Source organism: Camelus bactrianus, chromosome 2 (genome assembly GCF_048773025.1).
Source record: "Camelus bactrianus isolate YW-2024 breed Bactrian camel chromosome 2, ASM4877302v1, whole genome shotgun sequence".
Classification (NCBI taxonomy): domain Eukaryota; kingdom Metazoa; phylum Chordata; class Mammalia; order Artiodactyla; family Camelidae; genus Camelus; species Camelus bactrianus.
In genome coordinates this window covers 73,948,296-73,975,537 of record NC_133540.1, presented here as the reverse complement: position 1 = coordinate 73,975,537, position 27,242 = coordinate 73,948,296, and the positions used below count along the sequence as shown (strand labels likewise).

General features: G+C 38.8%; 2 protein-coding genes across 5 annotated transcripts in view; one reads left to right on the top strand and one right to left on the bottom strand.

Moving 5' to 3' along the window:
* Window positions 1–12,860, top strand: part of LOC105078872 (nitric oxide-associated protein 1) — a 34,786-nt gene extending 21,926 nt beyond the window's left edge. Inside the window, exon 8 of the transcript XR_006719145.2 lies at window positions 12,727–12,860. The gene's annotated coding sequence lies outside the window, so the exon portion shown is untranslated. The remainder of the gene's footprint in view (window positions 1–12,726) is intronic.
* Window positions 25–20,042, bottom strand: LOC105078873 (RE1-silencing transcription factor). Of its 4 annotated transcripts, none has more exons than XM_010967516.3 (4): window positions 19,865–20,042; window positions 12,262–13,165; window positions 9,366–9,449; window positions 25–5,617 (listed from the first exon to the last, which is right to left on the bottom strand). In XM_010967516.3, the coding sequence occupies exons 2-4, from the start codon at window positions 13,154–13,156 to the stop codon at window positions 3,666–3,668; spliced, it is 2,931 nt and encodes a 976-aa protein (XP_010965818.2). In that variant the 5' UTR covers window positions 13,157–13,165; window positions 19,865–20,042; the 3' UTR covers window positions 25–3,665. The 4 variants fall into 4 exon arrangements, with proteins under 4 accessions (XP_010965818.2, XP_074200114.1, XP_045360666.2 ...); XM_074344013.1 differs by lacking the exon at window positions 19,865–20,042 and adding an exon at window positions 18,797–19,841; XM_045504710.2 differs by lacking the exon at window positions 19,865–20,042 and having other exon boundaries at window positions 12,262–13,205.
* Between the last annotated feature and the right edge of the window lie 7,200 nt (window positions 20,043–27,242).

The window sequence follows — 27,242 nt, the reverse complement described above, 5'->3', positions numbered from 1 at the left end:
TCAATAACAAACAAAGGCATAAAATGCTTTTTAAAACTTTATTTCAACATTAACTATGCTTACAAAAATCCACTCATGTTCGTTAACAGAATGCAATTTAAGTTTAACTTATCCTACATAATTTGGACCAAAAACTTGGTATATGATTTGCTTTAAAAAAAAATCTGCAATCTGGTTTATTTTTCATCTATTACAAATGTATATAAAAGATCCTCCATCAAATGCTGCTAAAGCAAACAACAAGAACCTTGAGAAATTAACCTTTGGTTTGTCTCTGAAAAATAACACATATTGCACTGTAAAAGTTTATAAAATTGGTGCAACAAAACATTGTTGTAATGTTTCAATGCCAGCTTACAAAGTTCAATAACTAATGGATGTTGACAAAGGTGGGGAGAGCCTACGTATATATGGGAAAATGTAAAAGCTATCTGATCTAGTTAATATTGCATGTAGATCCCAAATCTACTCAAACCAAGATTCAGATAATTTCTTAAATCTGTAATACTATCAGTCCAATTTATCTGCTGAAGTCAACAAGGAAACTCTGCAAAGTAGTTATTTTTCTGATTTGTGCAAAAAAGAAAATTAAATTTCTTCCCCAGTTTTTAGTCCAGAACTACAAGTATTTTTTCCATTGTCAGCATTCATGGGGTGACAGACAATGAGGTCCACTTCAATTTGTATTAGCACTCATATGCAAAACAGTCCCCAAAGTTAAAGGCCTCATGACTTAAAAATGACTCTAAAAAAATAAAATGGCCCTTCTTGCAAGACTAGAGAAAAAACATCCAGCCATACTTGTAAGAAACCTTAACAAAAAATGCAGCCCTTTGTGAATTACACCTCAATTTACAAAAAAAGAAAAAGAAAGAAAGAAAGAAAGAAAGAAAGAAAGAAAGAGAAAGAAAAGAAAAAAGCAACCCCTTAGAAGCAGCTCTGAAAAGAGGAAAAAATATAACTTAAAATATCTTGAAAATCAATGTGAATACAGGTTCAGGGGACAGTTAATAGAGATACATTTTTATAAGGCTACCTAGGATTAGGCTTATATTCTAAGTATTTCAACTTTCTCTCTAGTATTAAACATCAATTTACAAATAACATGTTCACTTTTCATTCTTTTATCAAAAGGGAAATTCTAGCTTCAACTCAGTGGAGGAGAAACTCAGGAAACAAAAAGTTTCAAACAGTCACACGCAAATACCACATTTTTTCAATTGGAAGAACTCCCAGCTAGACTAGAAGTTCATTTTACTAATATACTTTTCATTGAAACAATTTTTAATAAGTACAAATACATGGCATTAAGGTTCAGAACCTAATATAGGTCTGACAATCAAGTCCCTGTTTTCTGGAAGAAAGACCTCAAGTCCACTCAATTTCCAGTAACAATGTTTTCAGATAACTTTGCTAATTAGGGGTTTTAATTTCCTTCATATTTTTCTTTTTGGCATTCTAGTCTTAAATACTAGCTAAGAAAATTTGTCCAATTCCCCAGAAGTTGAATTTTTTCCTTTGGTAGCATGGAAGATCCACAAAAACCTCTTCTCTAAGCTTATTCCCAATCTCCAATTTGTACTTAACATGAATTTTTTCATATATATTGTAAAAGGTAACTTACATAAAATATACCAATGAACATTAAATGTAGTTGTTAAAAAGATTTAACTAGCCTTATAATTTAAGTTTTAAAACATAAATATGTTGCAGCTTGATCTGTTGACAATGATTGTCGGAGCCAAGAATTCACCTAGAATTCAGTATCATTTACAAATCTCCATTCACGCATACAAAACACACATAGTAACACACAACTTACTCCTCTTCTCTTGAGAGAATCTCCTGCTTCTTTAAATCTTTGGCCTCCCAATTTTTCCTCTCACATTAACAAATTTTCCACCCATACTTCATCAATGCTTTTCCTAATCTTTCATGTTATATTGATGAACTCTTGAAACCTGCCTCAGAGATTACGAGACCAAAAAATAAATGAAATATAAAGTCGTTATTTCAGAATAGAACATGGGAGTATCAGAATCAAGGTTCCCTACTGGGATCACACTTTATTTTACTGCAATGAGTAACTGCCAGCAAGGAAAAAACCTATGTTAGATTCTTTCACATTCTTTGGCAACTGACCAAAGAACCTACCAACACAGATTGGGAGTACACACTATTTCCACAAAGTGCCCCCATAGGAACACCAGAATAGCTGCAATGTATTGAGGCCTCACCTGGAGAAAAAGGCTGTCTGTCATGGGAACAGCCAGGAAACCCACTACTTGGTGGAGATCCCTGAGAAAGTGTGATTTTTTAAAAATCTGGACTGTACTTAAGTTTCACCAGCCTTTTTCATTGTACTCACAGAAGCAGCAGCTGGTCTACCAGCACTCATACTACCTTTCTCATCCTACGTTTTCTGTATAACTGCTATGGCTTTGGACTCACAAAATGATATTCTGTATAACTTGAAGGAGAAATTATGCCTCCTAATTTCAAATTTGCAATTTCCAAATATCATTTACAGCTCTGACATATAAACACCAACCATCTATTAAAAAAGGTTTTCTTCAAGGATATGACTTAACACTGTACAATTACGAAGGAGTTGTACCCAAAGCAGACCAAATAATTTTACTTATGGTTGCTATTTGAGATAAAAATCCATTCAATATAGAGCCTAGTGGTTTATTTACTGAAAAGTTCAAACTGAAAGCTGTGAATTCAATTCATCCATTTAAAATAAATTACTTATATGAAATACAGATTCTGGCATAGATATAAGATAATAAAATCAATATCTATGGACTGAACCTGCATATTTCATTTGCTCACAAATTTGCACACACTAAAAAAGACAATTGCAGCAAAGGAAAAAGAAAACTGCCCTTTTGCAAACAAGACTAAAAAGCATCCCTCCAAAGAGGAAAAAAGAAACATGCATATATATGTATAAAGTGTTACAATACAAATGCTATTTCTAGAAAAATTTAACTGCATAGGTTAAAAACAACAACAATGTGCAATATCTTAAGCCATTAAAGCACCAAAAAAAAAAAAAAAAAACCCACCAAAATCATTGTTTTTGTAACAATTAACATACACAAATAAAAACATTGATCAAAACTCAGGAAGTAAATACCTTGACTGACGTAATGTCCATTGCTGGGAGAATTACTCTTCACTTTAAATGTCTCTTTTCATCACTAAAACAATTTTAAAGTGCTAACTTTATATAAAGCAGGGAAATTCTTCAAGTAATTTGCTTTTTAAGTATGCCAATTTGTATAGAGCTAGACAAGGAACTAAGAATAAACAAAAGTGAAAGAGGAAGATAGACATGGGGAAAAAACTGACAAGTTATATCTGGACAAAGCAATAGAATGCTCTATCCAGTATCACCTGGGCCTTCCTGGTTCAATTAAATGCATAAGCTAACAGATTTAGGTGTCTGCTGGTTTAACACACTGACTCCCTTGGATTTACTAAAATTTACACATCAATAGGTATACAGAGTCCTAAGGAAAAGAGTGCCACTTAAAAATCAAGATTGAACACTTATTAAAGCAATTTTAAAAACAAAAAGTTGTCTACAACTACAAATGAAGATAAAATGTCATAGACCTTACAAATTAAGAACTGAAGCCTTCTCCAAAGTTTAATTACTCCTGCCCTTGAGCTGCCTTTTCAAGGAAGTACACATTAACCAAATGGCGATTGAGGTGTTTGCTGTAATCTTTCTCCTTTCTAAAAGACCGATCACAGAAGATACAAACAAAATCTCCCTCAGTCACCTTGACTGCCGAGGCTTCCTTTGCATTCTTTCTACTAGCTTCTTGTGGAACTTGCCGAGCCCCATTCAATCCAGAATCATCACTATCCTCTGACAAATTGTCACTTAGGTCACTTCCGTCGTGACTATGGATGCCTTCGTCTTCATCCATTTCCTGAGACTCATTTACTGCCATGGTGACAGGAGGTGATGCCATAGCAGTTTTGGACACTGCCTCATGTTTCTCCAGTGGCAGAGGAAGAAGCGGTGGTGGAACTGGATCTTCAACTGCTGGGTCTCTGCCAGAGGGATTCTCTGTTTTGTTTTCCTCAGTGTCCACTTCCATTTCACAAAGCACAGTGTCAGCCTGATGTCCACCATCTGAAGTTTCACCCTCTGGCAAATTCAAGTTCTTTTCAGAGGATGAAATAGGGGCAGATTCCTTGGTAACAGCAGCAACACCAGCTAGACTCTTACCTGCATCTTCTGCTTCCACTTTTTGAAGAGGAGCTTCTTTATTTCCTTCGTCTGCAGTGAGTAATTTTTGGTCTTTTGACTCTTCTTCCTTTACGTTTTCCTTTGGCAGAGGTGGTGACGGTGCTAAGAGATCCTGTGTACCGGTGCTTTCCTTTAGAAGCGGCCTATCTGCAACAGGCACTAAGCCAACTTCAATAAGGACCTGCTCTTTCTGTGCCACTTCACCCTGCATGTTGGACTTTTCCTTCTTATTATCTTTTCGAGGAGACCTTTTGGGGATCGGCTCCGTGGGAGGAGGAGGCTCCATCTCAACAAGCCCCTTCTGAACAATCTCGACCTCAGCAGGCCCCATGGGAAGAGGAGGCTCCATGTGCACAGGCCCCTTCTGAACAACCTCGACCTCAGCAGGCCCCACGGGGGGAGTTGCTTCCGCCTGAACAGGCCCCACCTGAACAGGCCCCGCCTGAACAGATGCCATGGGAGGCGGAGGCTCTATCTGCGCAGGCCCCACCTGCACAGGCTCCATCTGAGAAGGCCTTCTCTGAACAGTCTCCCTTTGAGCAGACTTGCTGCTTTTTTTACATGATTTATTTTTCAGAGTCTTCTTTTTTGTACTTTTTTTCATACAAATATTTTGCTCTTTATTCTCATCTATTTTGCTGTCACCCTTCGGCACTTCCTGAATATTTCTTGACTTGCTTTCTGCCTTCTTTTTCTTTTTTGTCACAGGTTCCTCATCATTAACAGGATCTTGCAAGGAACGGGCTTCAGCTTCCATCTTCCTTTTGCTTTTCTTGGTTTTAAAGGTTTTTTCTGAGTTATTTCCTGTATGCATGTCCATTTCTTTAGTTTCTGTGGCTGATTTGCGAGTTCTGGTAGCCATGTGGGTTGAGGCACTACTGTAAGGCTTTTTCTCTTTTGAAACATTATCTTTTTTCTCCACTTTTACAGACCTCTCGTTTTTCTTCCCAGACACATCCCCCTTTACTTTCGTCTGCTCTTTTTCTGTTTTCTCATCAGTAATTTTGTTACCAGGCAAGTCAGCCTCTCGCTTTTTGGTTTTCTTTAGTTTCACTTTTGAGACATCCATTGTTTTATCAGGGCAAGTAGGATGCTTGGATTTGAAGTGATATTGCAGATTGCACTTCTTGGAAGCTGCATAGTCACATACAGGGCAATTGAACTGCCGTGGATTCACATGCAGCTCTACGTGTTTTTTGAAATTACTTCTATCTGCTGTTTTGTAGTCACAGTGTGGGCAGTTAAGAGGTTTAGGCCCATTGTGAACCTGTCTTGCATGGCGGGTTACTTCGTGTTGATTAGAGGCCACATAACTGCACTGGTCACACTTAAATGGCTTCTCACCTGAAGGTAAACAAGAGATGTTACAGAAGACATACATGAAGAAATGAATTCAAGATTTATTCAATTATACTTACAAGGAATTGGATACATGTAAAAAAACAAACAAAAAACCACAAAAACTACTTCTTGAAGACTTTATCATGCAATTTACATTCACCATATTTATTTGTATATCTTTTCTCTATCCCTTGACATTGATTCTCACACCAAATGGAGGAATAATTATCTCAGTTAATCCTCAGCTTCTAAAAAGGTCATCAAGCTAGGGTTCTCAAGTACTAGTAAAGAACACAGATTCATCAAGAAGTACACAACAATTATTGGCAAAGTTACTTGGGCTTCTGATGTTAAATTTTGGGGCAAGGATACTCGAAGAGAGAGACAATTTTTAATTTTTTATGTTTAGCTAAAACAAATGTATAATGGAATAGAATATAAAATTCCCATAATTTAAGATAAACCTTGACACTTCAAAAGAAATATCTTACATTCTAGGCTAAATACCTTTAGCTTCCATGTCAGTTTTAAAACAATCCTTTGGCCTCAGGAAGCAAATGGCTTTTTCTCTAAATTTAACTCATTCATCTGTCCATTGTGGCAAGAGCTGAGTCAAGTTTCACTCAGCAAACTTTTCCAATGACAGTCACTACTTTACAGCAAAAATACAGAGAAATCAGAAATCCGTTCTTGATTTTTTTCCCCACCTTCTTCTAAAGAATGGGCAAAGAAACTAAGTAAATGAAAAGGGGCATACAAATAGATATGGTATGTAAAATAAGCAAAGAAAGTCATAATCACAGGTACATACAAGACCAGAAGCCCCCAACCCCGAATTAAAGGTATAAGATTAACTCATTCTACCTGAATACATACCCATCTAGATCACACTCTAGTAAATATTACCAAATGGTATCCATACCCCACTGGTCCAACGGAATGCATAGCAGAAAAATGGAAATTGACATTTATGAAAATTCATCTCTCAAACATTCTCAAATTCATATCAAATCTTATTTTTTTCATAAAGCAATAATACTCAGACATTAAGTAAAACCATGTAGATGGTAAGCTTTACATGATTAGAAAATGTTTGATGATAAAATACTCTATCACAAAAACAGAAACTTACCTAGGTATGTCAGACTGAGTATGAAGCTAACTGGACAACCCTTTTCCACATTTGTCCACTGATTCATAAACAGAGGTTTCTAACAACATGCTACATTACTCTATACTTGGCTCTACCTTGTCCTCTCCATTGAATGATTTCAGTGGAGACAAACATTTTTGCTTAGCATATAGACACAGAATGGGGAAAAGATATGTGGCACAGATGTTAAGAACTTGTTCTACAGTAAGAATATTTAGGGCGGTGGGGGGCAAATATAGGCTCTGCAACTTACTATGAGATCTTCAGCAATCTACTGAAAACTCCTTTTATAAGGCTCGATTTCCTCATCTGTAAAATACTCTTAGGTGTTATGGGCTATAATCTAATCCACATACAGCACTTAGCATAGAGTGGATAGCCAACCAGTCACTATGCATTACCTGTAAGTCATCACTTTTGGAATCAACTGGTAATTTTCAATATGGGTAAACAAGAGGGACGATTTCATGTGTTCATCTTGCCTTACCATATTAACCCTACCTCTGAGTAAATAAATAACTGGTGAATGGAATTTATCTCTTTAGGAAAATATTTGTGCTCATAAAAGAATTATAATGAAAATGTTGCTATTTTAAAAGCCCTAATGAATAAGGGTATTTACAGAGCCAGCATCAAGCAAGGTGCAAGCCTCCACCTGTGAAATGGTCAGGAAATGGAAATTTACAGGACTCTTTAAACTTTGATGGCATCATTTACTTGCTTCATTCATCCTGCCTCCATTTTTGTTTTATTACCATTAAATCTTTCTTGCATTAGAAGATCTAGTCATCAAGTGTAGTTTATTAATACCTAGCTGAATATAATTTCTTTTGCCCTGAACCAGATCCAGCAATATTTACTAGTTTTTCATCTTTATAAATGTGGTCAGATGTCTATTTAATTCTTCCCAAATTAATTTATAGATGTAAGGCAAATTCAAAAAGGGAGTTTTACAAGCTTTATACATTCTCATCAAGAACAGCCCAGAAAGAAAAACATGGGAACTTATAAATTAAAAAGTAATGGGGGCCATACTACTCAGCAATAAACACCAAGTTCTGATAACATAGCAAGAGATAAATCTCAAAAACATTTTATAGAAGCATGTTTTAATGCTTTTTGACAGAAGTCAGAGTATCAGCTGGTGGGGAGACTATGAGAGTACTGACTAAAAAGGGTAAGAAGGGAACATTTCTGAGGGTGGTAGAAATGTTTCATATCTTCACCTAGGTGGTAGTCAAACATATATAAAGGAGAAAACATACATAAAGTCACTGACCTGTATACTTAAGATGTGTGCATTTTCATGTGTGCAAATTAAACTTAATAAAATGCTGTTTAAAAAATTATTCTGGGGGGGGAAGTACAGCTCAAATGGTAGAGCGCATGCTTAGTGTGCATGAGGTCCTGTGTTCAGTCCCCATGTACCTTCTCTAAAAATAAATAAGTAAACATTACCTCCCCACAAAATTAAAAAAAAAATTTATTCTAATATTCACAAAGACTCTCAAACCATAACATGTTTCAAATGACCCAACTATTATAATACTGCCTCCATAATAACCATCAAATATTTGGTGAAAGAAAATTTTTTTTTGCTGAAAAATATTTTTCTATCTTAAAAATAGTAGTCAACGGTGGAACTTGGCAAGTTGTTAATTTCCCTTAGCAAACATCCATTGTGCTCATAATGGGAAAATATTCAAAATGAACTCCTATGCTAGCAGGGTGGGAGAACTATCCAGTGTGATACCTACAAAGATATCATAATGGCAAACACAAACTGGATATATTTCTCCCACTACAAAATACTTCAGCCAGAATGAAACGGTAGCATATCTGCTGGGAATTGTGGATCATGTCAGGATCTCTAGGACTACCCAAGGGTCAAAATGAAATAATTATTCATTCAAGATCACCTATGCTAATACTGACTTTTTAACCTTGCCGCCTACATACCTTGACAATGGGGCTCAATTCTGGTTGGTGATGATCATGATTATTTCAGTCACTGGAGTAGATGAATTTCCCACTTGTTACAGTCCTGCATTTTACCTATTTTAAGTTAATAAACTGGGATCCTGGATTATCTATCATTCTTTAAAGTCTGGCTTTCGTGAATCAGTCCTCAGAAGCCCTATCAATTCTCAAGGGAACAAACCTAAATTTCAGGACCTGAGCAGCTAAGAAGGAACCCCTGAAACCCAGCAACTAAAACTTGGTTTTGTACTGTGTGGTGGGGGTGGAACAGTCGGGTAGGGGAGTGTAAGACGGTAGGAGTTACTCAGAAAAGATGAACCGTGGTCAGTTTCTCTTAGTCATGGAAATTGCTGAAGATCTGATGACAATTAAAAACTCTCCTCCCAGAAAAAATGCACATACACATTTATATTCAGTTTTAGAGGTTCCACCAATGGAATCCATGCTTAAGAATCTCCATTTAAATACAGCACTACAGTAGTAGAACATTAATTTTTAACTCCAATTTCAAAATTATATTACAAATAAACCATTAATAAGCTCCCAGCTCCAAATCTAGAACTTTCTTATGATGGTAGCTTACTGAAAAATGATAGGAAAGTTCCATTTCTTACCAACCTGAATGAGTACGCATATGTCTGGTTAGATGAGTCTTCTGGGAACTAGAGTAAGGACAAAGTTCACATTTATATGGGCGTTCTCCTGCAAAAATATAATGATTAGTATTCATATATCATATGCCAGTGATTTTTGGCAAAAATGTCATCTTTTAAAGTAGGTTTTGTAAAATATGAAAACCGATATATGTATGTATATGCATGACTGGGACATTGTGCTATACATCAGAGACTGACGTTGTAATTGACTGTACTCCAATAAAATCAATCAATCAATCAACCAACCAATCAGTTAAGGAGGGGAAAAAAAAAGTAGGATTTGTGAGACACAGATAACTAACTTATGGTTACCACAGGGGAAGGGGGTGGGAATGGATAAACTGGGAGTTCAGGATTTGCAGATACTACTATATATAAAATAAATAAACGAGTGTATACTGTATAGCGCAGGGAACTATATTCAATATCTTGTAGTAACCTATAATGAAAAAGAACATGAAAACAAATATATGTATGTATATGCATGACTGAAACACTATACTGTACACCAGAAATTAACACAACATTGCAAACTAACTGTACTCCAATTTAAAAAAAAGAATGCAAGGAAAAAAAATAAGTTCGATTTGTGAACTGGTATAATATTAAAACAACAAAATGAAAAATCTTTTGATTGAAGACTCAGATGAAAATCCTCACTCTCCCACCATGATAATGACCTAAAAAAAGTGATTTGGAACTTTCAATCTTAGTTGTATGCGATCTTGGGCACACTGTTGCAGGCTTTCAAGCCTAAAGTTTTCCTCTCAGTGTACACTTACCCTGTTTTCCTCAATAAATTATAAATTATTCTGAAGATTAGCATAGAAGAAAGCACTTAACAGCACTCGATAAAAGAACATAAGAAATCCACTAAGCAAATCTTACAGTAGGCTACCACCTAAGTGAGAAATGAGAAACATGTGATTGCTACTGATGATCATTTCTTTTCTCTGCTCTTCAGCACTCGGTGAATTTTTCTGTAAATACAATTTTCAGAACTATCATTTAATCAAAGTACTGTCCTATACACCACCAAATTTTTTAAAGTGTTAAAAAAAATCACAAATAGGTAATAATACTAGGGGAAAAACCTTTTTATAAAGTATTAAGACCAAATAAGTCTAAGACTAAAAAGTGAAATGACATACATACAATCAATATTAGATACGTAAGTCATAAACTTATTGTGGAATTATCAATCTTAAAATAATGTGGAGAAAAAGTTAACTAATGGATGATACAGTATATAAAATAAGCCATTAAAATTAGTCACCTAGACTGTACTTAGATGAAAATTAACCACTGTAACAAAAAAAATTTAAGAAATAGCAAAAAGTAGAGTTCCTGTTTAAAAAAAACCTTTTCCATAAAAAGTTGGAACTAGACATCAAAACAGAAACTTGCCCAGTTTTCTTTTCTTTTTATTTTCATTCTAGAAATGTTCTTAAGTCAACAAATTTAGGTTTAGTGCTGAAAGCATTTTTAGTTTTTTGGGAAAAATTTTACATTGTTCAGTGACTCAACAATTTTGAATTATCAAAATAGAACACCAAAAAAATTAAAATTTAATAAGACAAAGGAAATGGATGGCTGGTAATATTCTTTATGTTGATTTGCATGGTGATTACAAACACATATATTTATAATAATTCTTCAACTATACTTCAATCAAAAAAATTCATCAAAGTGTACACATAAAAGTCACACATCTTACCATATGTCATAGTTACTATCTGAGAGCTCTACAGATTACAGCCAATTCTAAATTAGGCCCCAAGGTTTTCAAAAACCTGTTAAGGGAATATGAAGTACTTATGACTAAAGTATATACGGTATCCGACATTTGGTTTAAGATATTATAGGTTAGGTTAATTTAATCTAACAGTTTGCTTTAATTAATCTGTTAAATGATTAATGGTATAGGATTCCCAAGTAACTTTCATTTTTTATGCCACGTAATTTTGAAGTGTTTAAACTTTTTTACTTTTGAAATAAAATGGTTTCAAAGTCTAGAGACAATTCAATCACAGGTTACAACAAATTCCAAACAGACTGCAAATGACTAGAGTTTAAAGCTTTATATTACACAGAAGCCATCTGCTGGGGCTTAGAATCCTGTTGAAAATATCTTTCTTGTAATGGAATTTCATCTGCAAGTTTTATTGTTTATGTCTACCATTTAAATAAAGCAACATCAATTCCCCTCCTCACTATGACCCACTTAGCCTGGGGTTCAGTCCCACAGAATGATTAACTCCTGCAAAAGGGAACCTGATGTAAACAGCATCCCACAGCCCCCTTTCACCTGTGATGCAAAAAATACACTACTACATTACCCTACCCATTTTGTTCAGACCAGTAATCAAAGGTATCAATTCGTAACAGGAAAATGTACTGTAAATAAGAAAATTACCTATAAATAGCTACCAATGTTTCTTTTAAATAAGGAGATTCCTGAATTGTAAAGATCTGAAAGTCAATTTAAAAGGAAATAATTAAGGGCTGATGGGAAGAAAAGGGAATGACCACTGATGGGGTTCCTTCTTGGGGTGAGGATGTCCTAAAACTGATTGGGGTGTTGGCTGCATAATTCTGTGAAAATACTAAAACCAATGCATTCCAACTTTAAATGGATGAATTCTGTCGTAGTGGAGTACATCTTAATAAAGTTATTATGTTTAAAAAATGAATTCTCAAATGTGACAAAATACTGATAACTTAAGTATAGGTGATGGGTACCCATGGGTGCAGTGGGGCATTCTGTTTACTTCTGAAGTGTTTGAAATTTCTCACATTTTTAAGATTGTTCCATTTTTTGAATAGAGTACACTTATAAAGGAGAAAGGTCCTCTTACCTGTATGAGTTCGAACATGCTGAACATAATTGTTTTTTCTGTCTGAAAAATAGTTGCATTTTCCACATGTGTACACTTTCCTTGGAAAATGGTTTCTCAAGTGTTTCCTCCAGTGATATTCGCTTACTGTGGTGTACGTGCAAATGATGCACTTGTAGACTCGCTCATTATCCCCGGCTCTGGTGTGGTGTTTCAGGTGAGCGGTATAGTGATCATATCGATTGGTATTGTAGCCGCAGCGGTCACAGCGGATGGGGCCCTTGGAGAAATCTCCCTCTTCTGCAGTGGAAGAGCTGGATTCCCTGCCTTTTGCTTGTTTCTCTGCACTTTCTTCCACAAAAAATTTCTTGGCACTATGAACTCGGATGTGATGCACAAACTGTTCTTCAGATTCTGCTTCATATTGGCATGGTTTACAGCGAAAAGGTTTGGTCTTCAAGTTCTTGCATTTGTCCTCTGCTACAGGTGCTTCCGGAGGAAGATCTTTATTTGAGCTGTATGTTTCTGGGGCAGCTGACACCTCAAACACAGGCTGTGGCTCCACAACACCGAGTTCCAAACTTTCCAGTTCCATGTTTTCCAGTCCATTGTGCTCGCCTTTTGCTTCAGGAGACTCCTCAAGTCCTTCTCCATCACTATCTGAAAAATTATTATCCCCAACAGGCATCAATTCTGCCATCTGTCTTTCTTCGCCAACCAGGTAATCACAGCAACTGCCATTTACTTCCCCAGTTAGGGCCACATTTGCCAACATGATGAGCTGAGGCGCAGCCAGTTCTGCTCTGGAGAGATCAGGCAAGTCGTACATGTCGTTAGGCAAGGCCATGCCGATGCTACCACTGCTGGGGAACAGCCCTCCTCCTCCGGAAGATTGTCCCATTACCTGGGTGGCCATAACTGTGTTCTGCATTCAAAGCAAAACAAAAAAACACAAAAGCACCACTTTAAATACAACTTTTACTGGTCTAAAACCAAATCATCACTGTAATTCTTTGTAACTTAAATACATTTTCAGATATAATCTTTAAACTCAATCAGCTTCATTACTGAAAATAAGCCTTTAAAATATATTTTAATTCTAAATTCTCTTTACTGCTGTCATGGAGAAAATTTCTATAACCTCTACAAAAAATTCTATTAATTGTTCAACACAATTCATCTACCAACTAGGTCTACTACTGGCGTGCCTTCCCTCGAACACTTTTCATTTTTCCGATGGAAAAATATAAGTAACCTTCATTATTAGTGTTAATTAAAATTATATTTTACATTCTATGCATGAATAGTAAACTGCTGTCCTCTCAACTCCTCTTTCAGCAGTTTCCTAGTCTGAATCAAAAAAGGGAGAAATCCAAAAGCCATCTATGCATTTATTAAGTACAGTGAAAGCAGAAGCCTATCATCTTTGGTCAGTGAACTGAAGTTCATATGAACTCAATTAACTCCAAAAGAATAAACTACAGCTGACCCTTGAACAACAGGGTTAGGAACACCAACCACCACTGAAGTCAAAAATCCACCTGTAACTTTTGACTCCACAAAAACTAGACTACCAATAGCCTCTTATTAACCAGAAGCCTTATGGATAACATAAACAGTCAATTAACACAAATTATGTATGTTACATGTATTATATACTAAAAAATGAAAATGTTATTAAGAAAATCATAAGGAATAGAAATACATTTCCAGTATTGTATTTATCAATACTTCACCTTTACATTCTCTATGTACAAGATCAACAGCATCTGTCAGTACCTTTGTTAATGTATTTTGTGATACAAAATTCTGGACATGTGACATGTATTACTAACACTAGGCATCAAAAATGAAAAGATAATGTGAAGAAGGAATTCATATTTATCTCCAAATATAAATTAATGCATTGATCACAAAGCAGCAGCAATAGGATTGTTTTATGGTAGTCTACTGTAATTGATACAACTGCTGCATAGTAGTCTAGCCTATATGCAAATAAATGAATCATAAAATGTTTATGGCATTCAGTAGCACAGTCATATTCATAATACAGTATTGGAAACAAAGATAAAACATTTTAAAAACCTCATATAAGTGATGATAGCTGATATGCCATTTCTCAAATTACAAATTATAAAACAGAATATTCATATTAAATATCACTTACCTTAATCCTATATAGAATAAAAGTCTTGCACATAATGTTCTACACAATGAATACTTAGGTAATGAGAATGAATATTCAATGATGTCTCCCACCTGTTGCCGTACAATTACTAGATTTTCACAAGAAGACAAACACAACAAATAAGTTTATTGACTGTGTGCCAAGATCATTTACTATTCATTAAGTGTGAGTAGATCATCATAAAGGTCTTCATCCTTGTTGTCTTCAATTGAGTAGGCTGAGGGGTAGGGGGAAGAGGTTGGTCTTGCTGAGTCAGGGGTGACAGAAGTGGAAGAGGTGGAGGAAGTGGAAGGAGAGGCAGGAACTCAGTATAGCTTGAGAGAAATATATCTTCAAATTTGTCTGACTTTTTTGCTTTTTCACTTATCTAAAAATGCTTCTATATGGTACCATTCCTTCTTCCACCACTGGCTTTAGTTTCAGTGTCTTTATCAAATAAGAGCCCATGTCTTAAAAGAAATCAAAAGTAGTCTTCAATAATCAGAACCCTTCTGCCAGACTTATGTCAGTCTGATGTCAACTGGTTTTCTGGCATACTTCTTCCATGTCTTGTTCTTCATAGTCTGGCACTGGTTTGGAAGCACTCATCTCTAAGTCAACTTCTGTTAAGTTCTCTGGTATGTACAAGGGAATCCCCATAAGGCTCTCAGCTGATTTCTCTACACAAACAACACAGGCCAGAAGGGAGTGGCAAGATACATTCAAAGTCCTGAATGAAAAAAAGATGCAGCCTAGGATACTCTATCCAGCAAGGCTATCCTTTAGAATAGAAGGAGAGATAAAGAACTTCACAGACAAGCAAAAACTAAGAGTTTAGCAACACTAAACCCATGCTAAAAGAAATACTGACAGGTCTACTCTAAATAGAAAAGAAGCAGGATGCTACAAAAATGAGAAACTCATAACTGGAAAGGAGATAACTGCCATGAATTACAAAAAGAATAAAGACAAAATTGTAAAAGAAGACTCCCATTAAGAGTGGGAGAGGGAAGCAAGGAAAGCCATTGTGGAAAACAGTATGGAGATTCCTCAAAAGACTAGGAATAGACTTACCTTATGACCCAAGAATCCCACTCCTGGGCATAAATCCAGAAGGAACCCCACTTCAAAATGACACCTGTACCCCAATGTTCATAGCAGCACTATTTACAATAGCCAAGACTTGGAAACAGCTTAAATGTCCATCAACAGATGACTGAGTAAAGAAGATGTGGTATATTTATATGATGGAATACTATTCAGCCATAAAAACCGACAACATAACGCCATTTGCAGCAACATGGATGTTCCTGGAGAATGTCATTCTAAGTGAAGTAAGCCAGAAAGAGAAAGAAAAATACCATTTGAGATCACTCATATGAGGAATCTAAAAACAAAACATAACAAAACAAAACATAAATACAAAACAAAAACAGATTCATAGACATAGAATACAAACTTGTGGTTGCCAAGGGGGCGAGGGGTGGGAAGGGACAGACTAGGATTTTAAAATGCAGAATAGATAAACATGATTATACTGTATAGCACAGGGAAATATAAACAAGATCTTGTGGTAGCTCATAGCGAAAAAAAAAGGTGACAATGAATATATATATTTTCATATATAACTGAAAAATTGTGCTCTACGCTGGAATTTGATACAACATTGTAAAATGACTATTATTCAAATAAAAAATGTTAAAAAAATAAAAAAAAAACACACGAAAGCACTGAATGTATAAAAAAAATAAAATTTCTCTGGTATGGTGTCTACTAGCTCTTGAATTTTCCAAGATCTGTATCTTGAAGCCCTTCACTCCCCACCTTTTTGCCACATCCACAATCTCTTTCATGATTTCCTTGATTGTCTCTGTTATAAATCCCATGACGTCATGCACAACATCAGCACACAGTTTTCTCCAGCAGGAATTCATTGTTTTAAGGCTTGATGGCTTTCACAGCATTTTTTATCACAATGATGATACCTTCAATGGTGTAATTCTTACAGACTTTTATGATGTACTATTGGGTTTTGCTTCCATAGTGTTGATAAACTTTTCCATAGAGTACTATGTGTGACAACCCTTAAAAGTCTTTATGAAGCCCTGATCTAGATGCTGAAAAGATGTGTGCCACACCTTCGATGTTGAACTCATGGGGAAGGGGTGGCCAGGGGCACTGTCCAATATGAAACAACTTAAAAAGGCGATCCGTTACTGCAAGTTATGTCATGATTGAGGACAAATCATCAATGGTACCAGTCCAGAAGAGTATTTTTATTGCACAGTACTTTCTGTTGTACAACCAAAAGACTAGAAACTAGAATATATCTTTTTCCCTTTAAGGCTAGGGGGATTAGCAATTTTATAGGTAAGGGCAGTTCTGATCAAAACCTCAATTTGCACAAAACAGTTACCCTTAAAGCAGCCTTAAATCCGGATGCTTGCAACTCTTCCTTACTAATGAATGACCTTTGTGACAATTTTTTCTAGAATAGGGCACATTTTTCTGCATTAAAAATCTGTTTAGGCAAGACAGACTTCTAGTCAATAATTTTGTTAATGACATCTGGGAACTCAAAGCAGATTCCATTATCTTGATATTTTTTAAGGCAAAACTCTTTCTAGAATTACCAAACCACCCTCTGCTGGTATTAAATTCTCAAGATTTAGATCCTTCACCTTCCTTTCACTTTAAGTAATCATAAAATAACTTCACTTTTTTTTTTCTATAGGTATAATTTTCTTATAGTCATCCTAAACTCACATAAAAGATGTATTTTTCAAAACAAGAGGGAAAAAAAGTATTTAGCAAAAAGTGCAAGGCTTTAGTGTCTCCTAGAAAAACTGCAGAGATAACTTCACAAATTTCCTTTTCTTTTTTAACAATGATCTTCATACTGGAATCATTTATTTTGAAATGATGGGCAACCAAAACTGCAGAACTAAATCTATGGTATATATCAAACAATTCAACTTTTTCTTATTAAGTCATGACTTTTCTCTGCTTCTCAGGAGCAATTCCAGCATCACTAGTGGCACTTCCTATGGGTCCCATGGTATTATTCAAGATATCTGGTATTGTACTAAACATGATGAACACTCAGGTATGGCACTGGTATTGCACTCAAACGAGATGAACTGCAAGATGACTTTTCAAGCACAATACACAATTTACTGGAAAGACCAACTGCTCACACGGAAATGACTAGACTCACAGGGTGTTTTAAGTGGATACTTGGAACACTTGAGCTCACCAAAATAGGAGGTGGCTATGAAATTATTACAGTAGTACTGTATGGACTACAATTAATTGTATGCAGTTATGAGTTAATATTGCATCTTTACATTTGTTCACGTTTCTCTGGACTGGGAATGGTGCCATGTATAGTGTGTGTGTGTATAAGTTTTGATAAATTTTAACTTCTTATTAGATTTCTGTATATATTATGGCAGTAAATGATAAAATACACCAATACCTACATATATTTTAGGCATTCATGGGTACCCTTTTCTTATTTTTTCGATATTTCTAGGCTATGTGTGTCATCTGGAAATTTTTTCAACATGCTGCAAATCTCCAAAAATTTTTCCAATATATTTATTGAAAAAAAAATCCAGGTATAAGTGGACCCCAAAAGTTCAAACTCCTGTTGTTCAAGGGTCCACTGTGCTTTGAAAACTTACCACTTAGTTTCTTGTTTTTTTGATGACAATCTGTTTAAAAATGAAAATTATGGGCCTTTTTTCCTGTGAAAAGGCAAGTTGGTATATTCAAAACTTCACACATGTAAATAAAGAAACTTTCAAACCCTATAATAAAGTAACTGGTCAACTCATCTCCACAATCAGCAACTTTTTGCACTGTACTTGACTTGGCCCAATTGCCTAGTGGCCATTACAAGAGCACCTTGAAAACATGTTGGACTTTTTTATAAACTGCCTTAGCCACTTTACTTTCAATCTAAAAGATGTTATTCTCTAATTAGATCTTCTCTTGCAAATTGGAAAAAAGCAAAACAAGTGGTAAGGACTAAAAAAAATTACGTTAAACCCAAAAACGTAATCCGTTTCACCCGACTGCATAAACTCAAGCCGGTTGAGTTTATGTACCAACAAAGTTGGAATCAAATGCCATTACACAAAGCAAAAGCTGTCCAAGGGCTTAACATAACAGCTAGTCTACTTACTCAAACATCTACTTTCTTCTTACTCCCCAAACCCTACCAACCCTAAAGGAATTTGCACGTTGGTCAGGAAGACCGTCCAAGCACAACCCGGAAACCCAACATGTTGCACGAATTCCTACGTGCTGCTGCCACCAGCGCCTGCTTCGGCGGCGGCATTCCGGACTGAAATAGGCATTCGGCCATTTTCTCAAAATACGTACCAAACACAAAGCAGCTCTCTGCAAACTCGGGCGCTCTCGCTTCCTCTCGGCTCGCCTCACTCACTGCCACACAGTGACAACCCAACTCGTCGAGTTCCCCAACTCTCGTCCTGAAGCTTTTCTTGGGCTACCCAACACTAAAGAAGGCAAGGTGGGCAAACTCGGGGCGCCGCTGGGCCAGACCCAGTCTTCCCCAGTCCAGGCTGCCCCCTCTCGGCCCAAGAGCCCGAGTCCGGGAAGACGGAGGAAAGTTACCGCGTCGCGCCGTCCCGGCTCCTCACCGGCGCTGGGCTCGCCCTCAGCAGAGGGCCGGGGAGCCTCCGCGGGCGCCCTCCCGAGGCTCCGGGCCCCGAGCGCCTGAGGGGGCCCCAAGCGCGCCGGCCGCCCCCCGCGCCCCGGAAGTTTGCGGGCTCACTCCCCAACGGCGCCCCGCGGGACGCACGCCCTGGCCTCTCCGTCCCCGCCCGCGAAGTGGCCCGGCGCCGAGGACCTGGCCGGGCGGGCGGCCGGAGCGTAGAAATCGCTGTCCAGCCCCATTGGTGGAACTGCCCGGGCCCCGGGCTGACTCAACCCGCCCCGCCGCACTCAACGGCGCCTTCCGGCGAAAGGGAGAGGCCGGAGGGAGGGGGACGGGAGGGCCGCCGGCAGGCGAGGGGCTGCGGCGGGACCTGGAGCAGGAGGACAACGAGAGGAAGTTTCAGTACTAGGGCCCCAAGCAGCTCCGCTCCTCGCCACAGGACCCAACTCCGAGGGATGCCCGGGCCCGCGCGGAGGCGGCGGCCGGGCCTTAGCTGGGGAGGGGGTCCTGGCGCCGAGTGGCTCCCCACGGACGCCCCCGGCCCAACCCCCGGGCCGCGGCGGTGTAACCCGATCTCGCGCGGTTGCTCGCCCCCGTCAGCCCGGGCCGCCGCCGCCGCCGAAGCCATAGTATCTGCAAATCAGCCCTGGACAGCGCCTCGCTCCGCGTCCTTCCGCGCCCTCTCCCTCCCCCTCCCGCTGCCGCCACCGCCGCCCGGACGGCTCTCCCCTTCCCTCCCTGCCACCGTCCTCAGACCGCGTCGCACTTACCGGCCTTCCCTGACGAGGAGGGGTAACGACCCGGCGTCGCAGCTCCTTCTCCGACTACTTTTCTTTGTTGCTGGAGTTTCGGGGGAGGGGAGAGGAAGAGTGGAAAAGTTGGACGCTGGGGCCGTCGAGGCCCGCGAAGACGCAGGAGTGGGTCTGCACAGAGTATTCAGGCTACCGGTTCTCGCCTGGCCGCCGCCGTCGGGGTCTGGGGTCAGGGGCCTCGGCGGCGCTTGCTGGGCCGCTGCGCCGCGAGCTCCCCGGAGCCGCACATTCCAGCACAGGAGGCTACGCCGCGCACCCGGCCCGCGCCGCCGCCGCCGCCGCCGCCGCCCGCGGGACACGCCCCCTCGCCGCCCGCGCGCGCCCGCGGGACACGCCCCCTCCGCCGCTGGCGCGCGTGGCCTCCTGGCCTGGCCCGGCCCGCCCTCCCCTCCCCGCCCCGCCCCTGGGCGAAGGGGTTTCTTCTGGGCCCTAGCTGGAATGGAGGCGCGCTTAATCCGCCCGGCCCCTGACTCTGGCCCTTAAGTCAAAAAAGAAGCGAGCCTCGCACTCTTTCTTGATTTCCTTTATAAACAAATGCCAGAAATGTTACCCCCCAGCTTTGGCGTGCATGCTGGGAATAAAGCTGTTAAAAAAACATACAGGCTTTAACACCCGCCGTTTCAAGTCTAAAGCTCGCGAAAATACCTTTCAGAATCTCTTAAAGCCTCCAAGAGAGAGCCACACTTAACTAATTAAGCTTCGTTTCAACCTTATATATTTAATAAATACCTTCCAAATTTTGACAGTAAGGGAGAGAAACAGAATCAGTTACTGGGTTGTGAGAAGAAAATGTTTCGGGAAGGTTGTGGACCCAAAATTGTTGAGAGAGGGGACAAGTCCCTAGAAGTGGCCGTAGCGGGTCAATGTTGAGCCTTCAGAGTAAGATTTCAGTGGAGCAATAACCTTCAGATAAAAGGGGGTAAAGAGGGTTGTGAGGACTTGGAGGCTCTTCACGACTTATCGGAAATCTGGCTTACAGATTTATAAAGTGGGGTCACCATGCATGCTACGTGGTACACAGTAGTATGCTAGAGAGAGAGGGTGAAAGAGAAGGTAGTTTCATGCATCCTTTTCCTTCTTTTTGTACCAGAAGTGCTTGGATATCTTAAATCGTAGCTGTCCTCAGACGTTTTATGGCTCCTTTAAACCCCTTAGTGTGACATTCAAGGCCCTGACTAACCAGATTTAAGGTAAATTGGACTATCACTAGTATTATAATAGAAGTAGCAGCAAGCACTTTGGGGGTTAGAGTAGGGAGAGCTTCTAAAAGAATCTAAAAACTTGTCACCATACGTGATTATCCACTCTGGCTTTGAGAATTAGAATTTCAACAGGTGGAAAATAGGTGAGGGAACATTATACACAGTGAAAACAGCAAGCTCAAAAACCTACCTGAGACTACCCTATCTCCTCCTCCAGCTCCCCCAGTTCCATCTCTCTCAAGTGCCTTCACTTTTTTCTCCTATGAGAAAGCTTCCAGACTGTACTTTCCTGCTCTACTCCTCAGTAGACCTGTTTCCCTAAATCTGGACAATATATTATCATATATATTAATGCAGTGTCAGATACAAGATGTAATGAAGGCCCTAAGGTGCTTAACCCCATCAAAGGTTTTAATATCAAATGCAAGCTCTCCCCATAAATCAAACTTAAGAAGTATTCGTTTTCATTGATCCCAAGAGAAAAAAAAAAGAAAGGCAGAAAGGAAGGGTAAAAGAAAAAGAGAGAGAGAGAGAGAATGGTGGGGTTGGGAAAGAAAGAATGAAAGGCAGGAAGGAAGGAAAGAAGGAAGAAAATTTTCATAGGCCTGGTACAAACTTTTCTACATTTTTTCTCTTTTTTAAATTCATTTTTTTCTAATTTCTTTTTTTTTTTAAACTAAACTCCAATTTGAGGCTGCATAGCTTTTTAAGATGCTATAGCCCAGGGAACAATTCTAGCCTCTATCAAAGACCTCAAAAACAAAAAACAAAAAACAAAAAACCTTTCCTTTTTCATGTCCAATAAAGCAAAAATGAAATGTCTCTTTTTAAACTTACTAAATGTCCTTCAATTACTCAGTCTGACTGCTTACTGGAAATGTTTTATTAATTGTGAATTTATTCCCACATACTGTGATGTAAATAGATGAATAGTGAATCAGCAGCTGAATTCATTTAAAATTAGCAGAGGCCCTTCTTCAAGAGATGGCATACTCAAAGTAACCCAAATTATCATGACATGAAGACCACAGGTCAAATTTAAGGCCAAATCACAAATTGATAGAAACTTTCCTTGGGAGAAGCTGGTGCTATGAACTTGAATTCTTAATTGTTTTTCAAGGGGCAGAATTTTACTTTGCTGGGTCCAAAATTTAAGATCTTCTGCAAAGTAAAGACTTTGAAATGTGACTGAGCTATGGTCTTTTAGTTCTAAGCCTATGGATTCTTTCCCACAAATTGAATTAATCATTTAAAAAATTTTAATTATTGCATGTTCTTAGTAATATTTTTTCTCTAGAGATTTATTTCAAAAGTTTGGTTAAGTATTGTTTCTGAACTTCTATAAGCTTTTTATTCCTAATTATTATTCACTTTTAAAAAAAGCTCATTTTGACAGAACCCACATTAATGTTACACTGAAGTTCAGTAATCTGCTTTCAATGTTACATCTTACTCAAGGTTAGTATTTATTAAAAGTTAGGGTACACATGTCTCTATCTTGATGTTAAAAGCTTTTCTTTCTACTCTAGCTTTCACCAGCCAAAGATACAAGATTGGACTATTTGGGGCCTTTCTCCCATATTCCTTACATTTCCAGTAGTACCTGTTACTGCTTGCACCTCCAGGAATCTCTTCCTGATATAACCAATCCTGTAGGAATTGAACTCTGGCTCTGAAATTCTTGTTCTCTGAGTCAGCACAATTTCTATTTCTCATTTAGTAAACAGTGAACTTACAACATAACTTAAAATAGTGCTTTCTGCTCTCTACGACCTTATTCTGAAACTTTTGGTGAAAGTAAAAAAAAAAAAAAAAAAACAAAACAAATGTAGTGATAGACTAGAAAGTGCACTGTCCAGGTAGGCTAGAGAACTGTTTCTCCTACCCTCTGTTGCTTTGAGAAATCACTTCTCTTGAGTTTTGTATGGAAAATGAAGAAGTTGAATAGTGATACCTCAAATTTTCAGCAGCTTAGAAATCTAGGGTGCATTTTATTCTGTTACATTTTGAATCTTGTACAAGTACTTCCTACAACAGTTGTATATCTTTCAGTTCAATATACCTGGAGCCCCAGTATCTTCTCTGTAGCTTCTTTTGCCCTCAGTGGGGAGATCCACCAGGAGGCCTTGAGCCCCACTGGCTTCAAGACTGATGGTGTCTGAAGATAGGGATTTAAGACCCCAGTCCAGTTCTGTTGATGGCAGCTTTGTCTACCCTGCTGCCAGTTGGGCCCTGACCTTTTGCCCTGGTTCAGGAACTGGAACACAGTGTTTTATCACTGACAGTGTCTGCAGCTTGAGCCACAGAGGTGCTTCTAAATGCTGAGAGAAGGGAGGGAGGCAAGCCAGGGAGCCCCAGAATGAGCTGGGCTTCCTCCTGCCTTCTCACAGAGCCCACTTTGTTGGCTCTTTGAACCACTTTGAACCACTTTCCCCTTGTTCCTTTTCCCTTCACCTCACTGGCCTCCTTGAACCCTGGCTACTCTTCCAACTCAGGTCACTTGTTCTGCTTCCTGTTCCTTTTCTGAAAGACTATCCAGTACCTCTCTGTTCATGCTGCTCATCTCCTCCCCTCCTTGGATCAGAGGTCACCTTCTCAGGGGCCACACTCTAGAATTTCAGCCTCTTCCCTTTACATCCAATCCTATGGTCCTTCCCTGCTTTGTTTTTCTTGCTACCATTTATCCCGAACAAACATGCCATATATTTTATTTATTTATCCTTTTATTGTTTACCTTTCCTTACTAGAACCAAGCTCTGGAAAGGCAGAGAATTTGGTCTTTATCTCCAGTGTCTATAACATGGTAGTTGCTCAACATATGTGTGTTAATTCACAGGATCCTAGCTTGGTATCAGTCTATCAGAGTGGGGCCCTCCATACCCTTATCAGTATCCCCAGTTCAGTCCCCATCATAGACTTCCCTCATGATCAATGCTGGTCTGCCTCTTTGAATGGCCCCTAAAAATATCTCCTTTTCAATAACTATTCATTGAATGGATAAATAAATGCTCCCAGATCACAGGTCCCTAACTGCTGCCTTCCTGTTGAAAATCTCACTTCCTGCTCTTCTGCATATTATATTCCTAACACACTCCTAGTTCCACACACCAATATCTCCTTGGATTTTCCTTGGTGGAGTTTTACTGTCTGGGCCTTAGGGGTCTCTCCATTTTCCCCTGTTTAAATACAAGCCTCACCCCTCTCCCTGCACAGCCCATCATCTGCATTGCCCTGCCCCTTCCCTGCATTCCATCTCTCTCCTCTGGCCTTCCCTGTTGTCCTTCTTCCTAGATTCTCCCTCCATATGGTGTGCAGACCACAAAATGTCACAACTGAAAGAGTTGTCAGAGGTTCAAGCTCTTGTTTTATAGATGAAAGGAGACAGGCCTGCAAACATTTGGCTTGCCCAGGTTTGCACAACTAGTTAGGGCACATGTGGAACCAGAACCCAGGGGCTCAGATTTCCAACCTGTCTGCTGATCTTTCCATGTATCTTAAACTCTCTTCACTGGCCCTAGCAGTTGCCCTTCCCTAAAACATCTTTTACTCTTTTGGGCCTGATGAGCTACTTTTGTTCAACAGCTATACAGCAGTATATTTTTGAGGCAAGAAGTCTCTTCAGATCCACATTTCCTTAACTCTTGAGCCTATTTTAATGTTAAGCCTATTTTCTGGCAAGAAAACCCTTATTGTTCTCTATTGCTTTTAAAAATACTCAAGACCCAGCATTGACATTTTAACCTACAAAGCTCATCATCAATTTAGGGGAAACAGAACAACTTCTGGCAGCCTTTCCCTTCCTCCCAGAAAGAGGCAAAGTCTTCCAGCTTGTACTCCTAAAGTGCCGTGAAACGCACACTATCGTACATATCTTCCTTCCCCTTTCTGACGTGACTGTGAAGACCTGGAGAGATAAGGTACTGTGTTGTATGTTCTCCATATGATCTTATTCCTGACACAGTCAATAAAATCAAAATTGTAACAAAGTACACAACCCAGCCAAAGCTAAAACCAGGCTTTGGTTTATAAATAAACATTTCTTTGGTGGACATTTCCTTGTCATCAAATTATTCCTTAACCTACTAGAATGGCTAAAAGTAAAACAACAGACAATATAAAGTGCTGATGAGGATGCTGAGCAACCTTAATATTCAAATATTGAGGAGAAATGAAAACTGGTACAACTGAAAGGGTGGGGGTGGGGGGGGGTCCCCTGAGATAAAGAACCAGGCATGGGTTTCTTGACATAAAAGAAGCCAATCTGACCTAAACCTTTTGTAATCTAAGCCTGGCTGGGATGCTTCTCCTTGAACAGGTCTCAGTAATTAATGATCTTAAGGGAAACGAGGGAAGGCAGGAACAAAGGAAAAGCAGTCAAGAAGCAACAGTTCAGCAAATAAAACACAGTCCTAGTTCCTCCTCAAGGGCTCTACATAACACTTTGATACATATCTTTGAGTTCTGCAGGAACCAGACCCCACAGGTGGAGGATGGAATGATGTTGACCTTTTCTGACCCTCAGTGACTTCAATCAACTAAAGCTAGGACTGTGTCAAGCTTTGTCCCAATTCTATGCTTAATTCTCTGCTCAAGCTTTCATGAATATGCATACACCCTTAGCTTAAAAGTTGCCCAGTTTTTCTTTTTGGAGAGACACTGCTCTGGGAAAGATCCCTGAGGTTCTCCTTACTTGCTGCAGACAATAAAGCTGTACTTCCCCTAGTCTTTGGCTTGGTCGTGCCTTTCAGCTCAACACCCACCAAGAGGCAAACCCAGTTTTTGGGTAACACACCTTTTTGGAAAACAGTCTTGAAGAAGTTTCTTACAGAGACACTTAGAACATAATCTAGGTATCTTATTTCAAGTGTTAACTGAATAAAATTGAAAATTTATACCATGCAAAGACCCTGTAGGGAAGGGCCTAAAAATTGAAACAGTCCTAAAGCCCAAATAGTGAACAGATAAGCAAATTTCAATACACTCATACAATGGAATAAAGTGTGCTGGAGTTAAAACTTTTCCTGTACTCTCTTTAGGGATTGGAGTCTTTGGAATTCAAATGACAGAAGACAGATTAGCAAAAGATAACATTTAACCACCATATTTTTGTTAAACTATGCAGAGGGTTTAGAGGAAAATGTGATTCAAGGGGTAGTTAGAATTTAGGGCTTATATACCATCTTAAAAGGGGAAGAGGAGGGAGAAAAAGACACTAATGGGAAAACAAATCAGTTCTCAATAAGAGGAGTGGAAGGAGAAAGGGTACTCATGGGAAAACAAATGAGTTTTTGGAAAGGTAAATGGGCCTCTGAAGAATAGATAGGAGATGTAATTGTTTTGTGACAATGTCTCATTAGATGTGTGGAGCCTTCTCATACCCATAAGAGTTAGTCATCTCTGGTGAATCCCGGGGGAGGGGATTTATGACAATTGAGTTCTTTTAGTCCTGCTTTTAGAAAGATAAGAGATTTTAAGAATTCAAATGCCTTCTGCTAAAAATAATCTTTATGCCACAGTGAGAGGATATGCTGACCCCTTCAAAAGCAATGAAAAGGAACTAGTTACTGATACACGTAACTACACAGATGAATCTCAAAAGCACTGAGATCATGCTTTTGTGAAAGAAGTCAGATAAAAAAGATTCTATTTATATATTATTCTGAAAAAGGCAAGCTAAGAGATATGAATGAGACCAGTGGTTGCCACAAGTGTGCGATGAGGGAAGTGGATTGACTTCAAAAGGGCACAACAGAATTTTGGGGTGATGTAAATGATCTATATCTTGGTGGTGATAGCTACACGACTGTATACATTTCTCAAAATTCATAGACACAAACAACTTAGAAGGGCAAATTTTACTAAAAGCAAATTTACTTCAATAAACCTAAAACCTGGAAAAATTTAACTATAAACAATAGAAACTCCTTTTTCTTTGTAGTGGTGTTTTGGTTATTTGCATTATTTTGGTAAGTGTTCAAAATCTTTTCACAAAATGTTATTTCTAAGAATGTTGGTTTTCCTCCTGATAGTGTCTACCAATTTATAATAAGAAGTCATTTCCTATCCTTAAAGCTGTTCTGTTCAACAGGAATTTATCAAGTGCCTTCTCTGTTTAAGGCATAAAGGTGGTGAGA

Excerpts from the sequence above, each read along its gene's own strand:
- LOC105078873 (XM_045504710.2), bottom strand. The coding sequence starts at position 13,171 with ATGCAGAACACAGTTATGGCCACCCAGGTAATGGGACAATCTTCCGGA. Across the intron at positions 9,450-12,261 it reads GCATGTTCGAACTCATACAG|GAGAACGCCCATATAAATGT; the intron begins GTAAGAGGACCT and ends ATATTTTTGCAG. Across the intron at positions 5,618-9,365 it reads ACATATGCGTACTCATTCAG|GTGAGAAGCCATTTAAGTGT; the intron begins GTTGGTAAGAAA and ends GTTTACCTTCAG.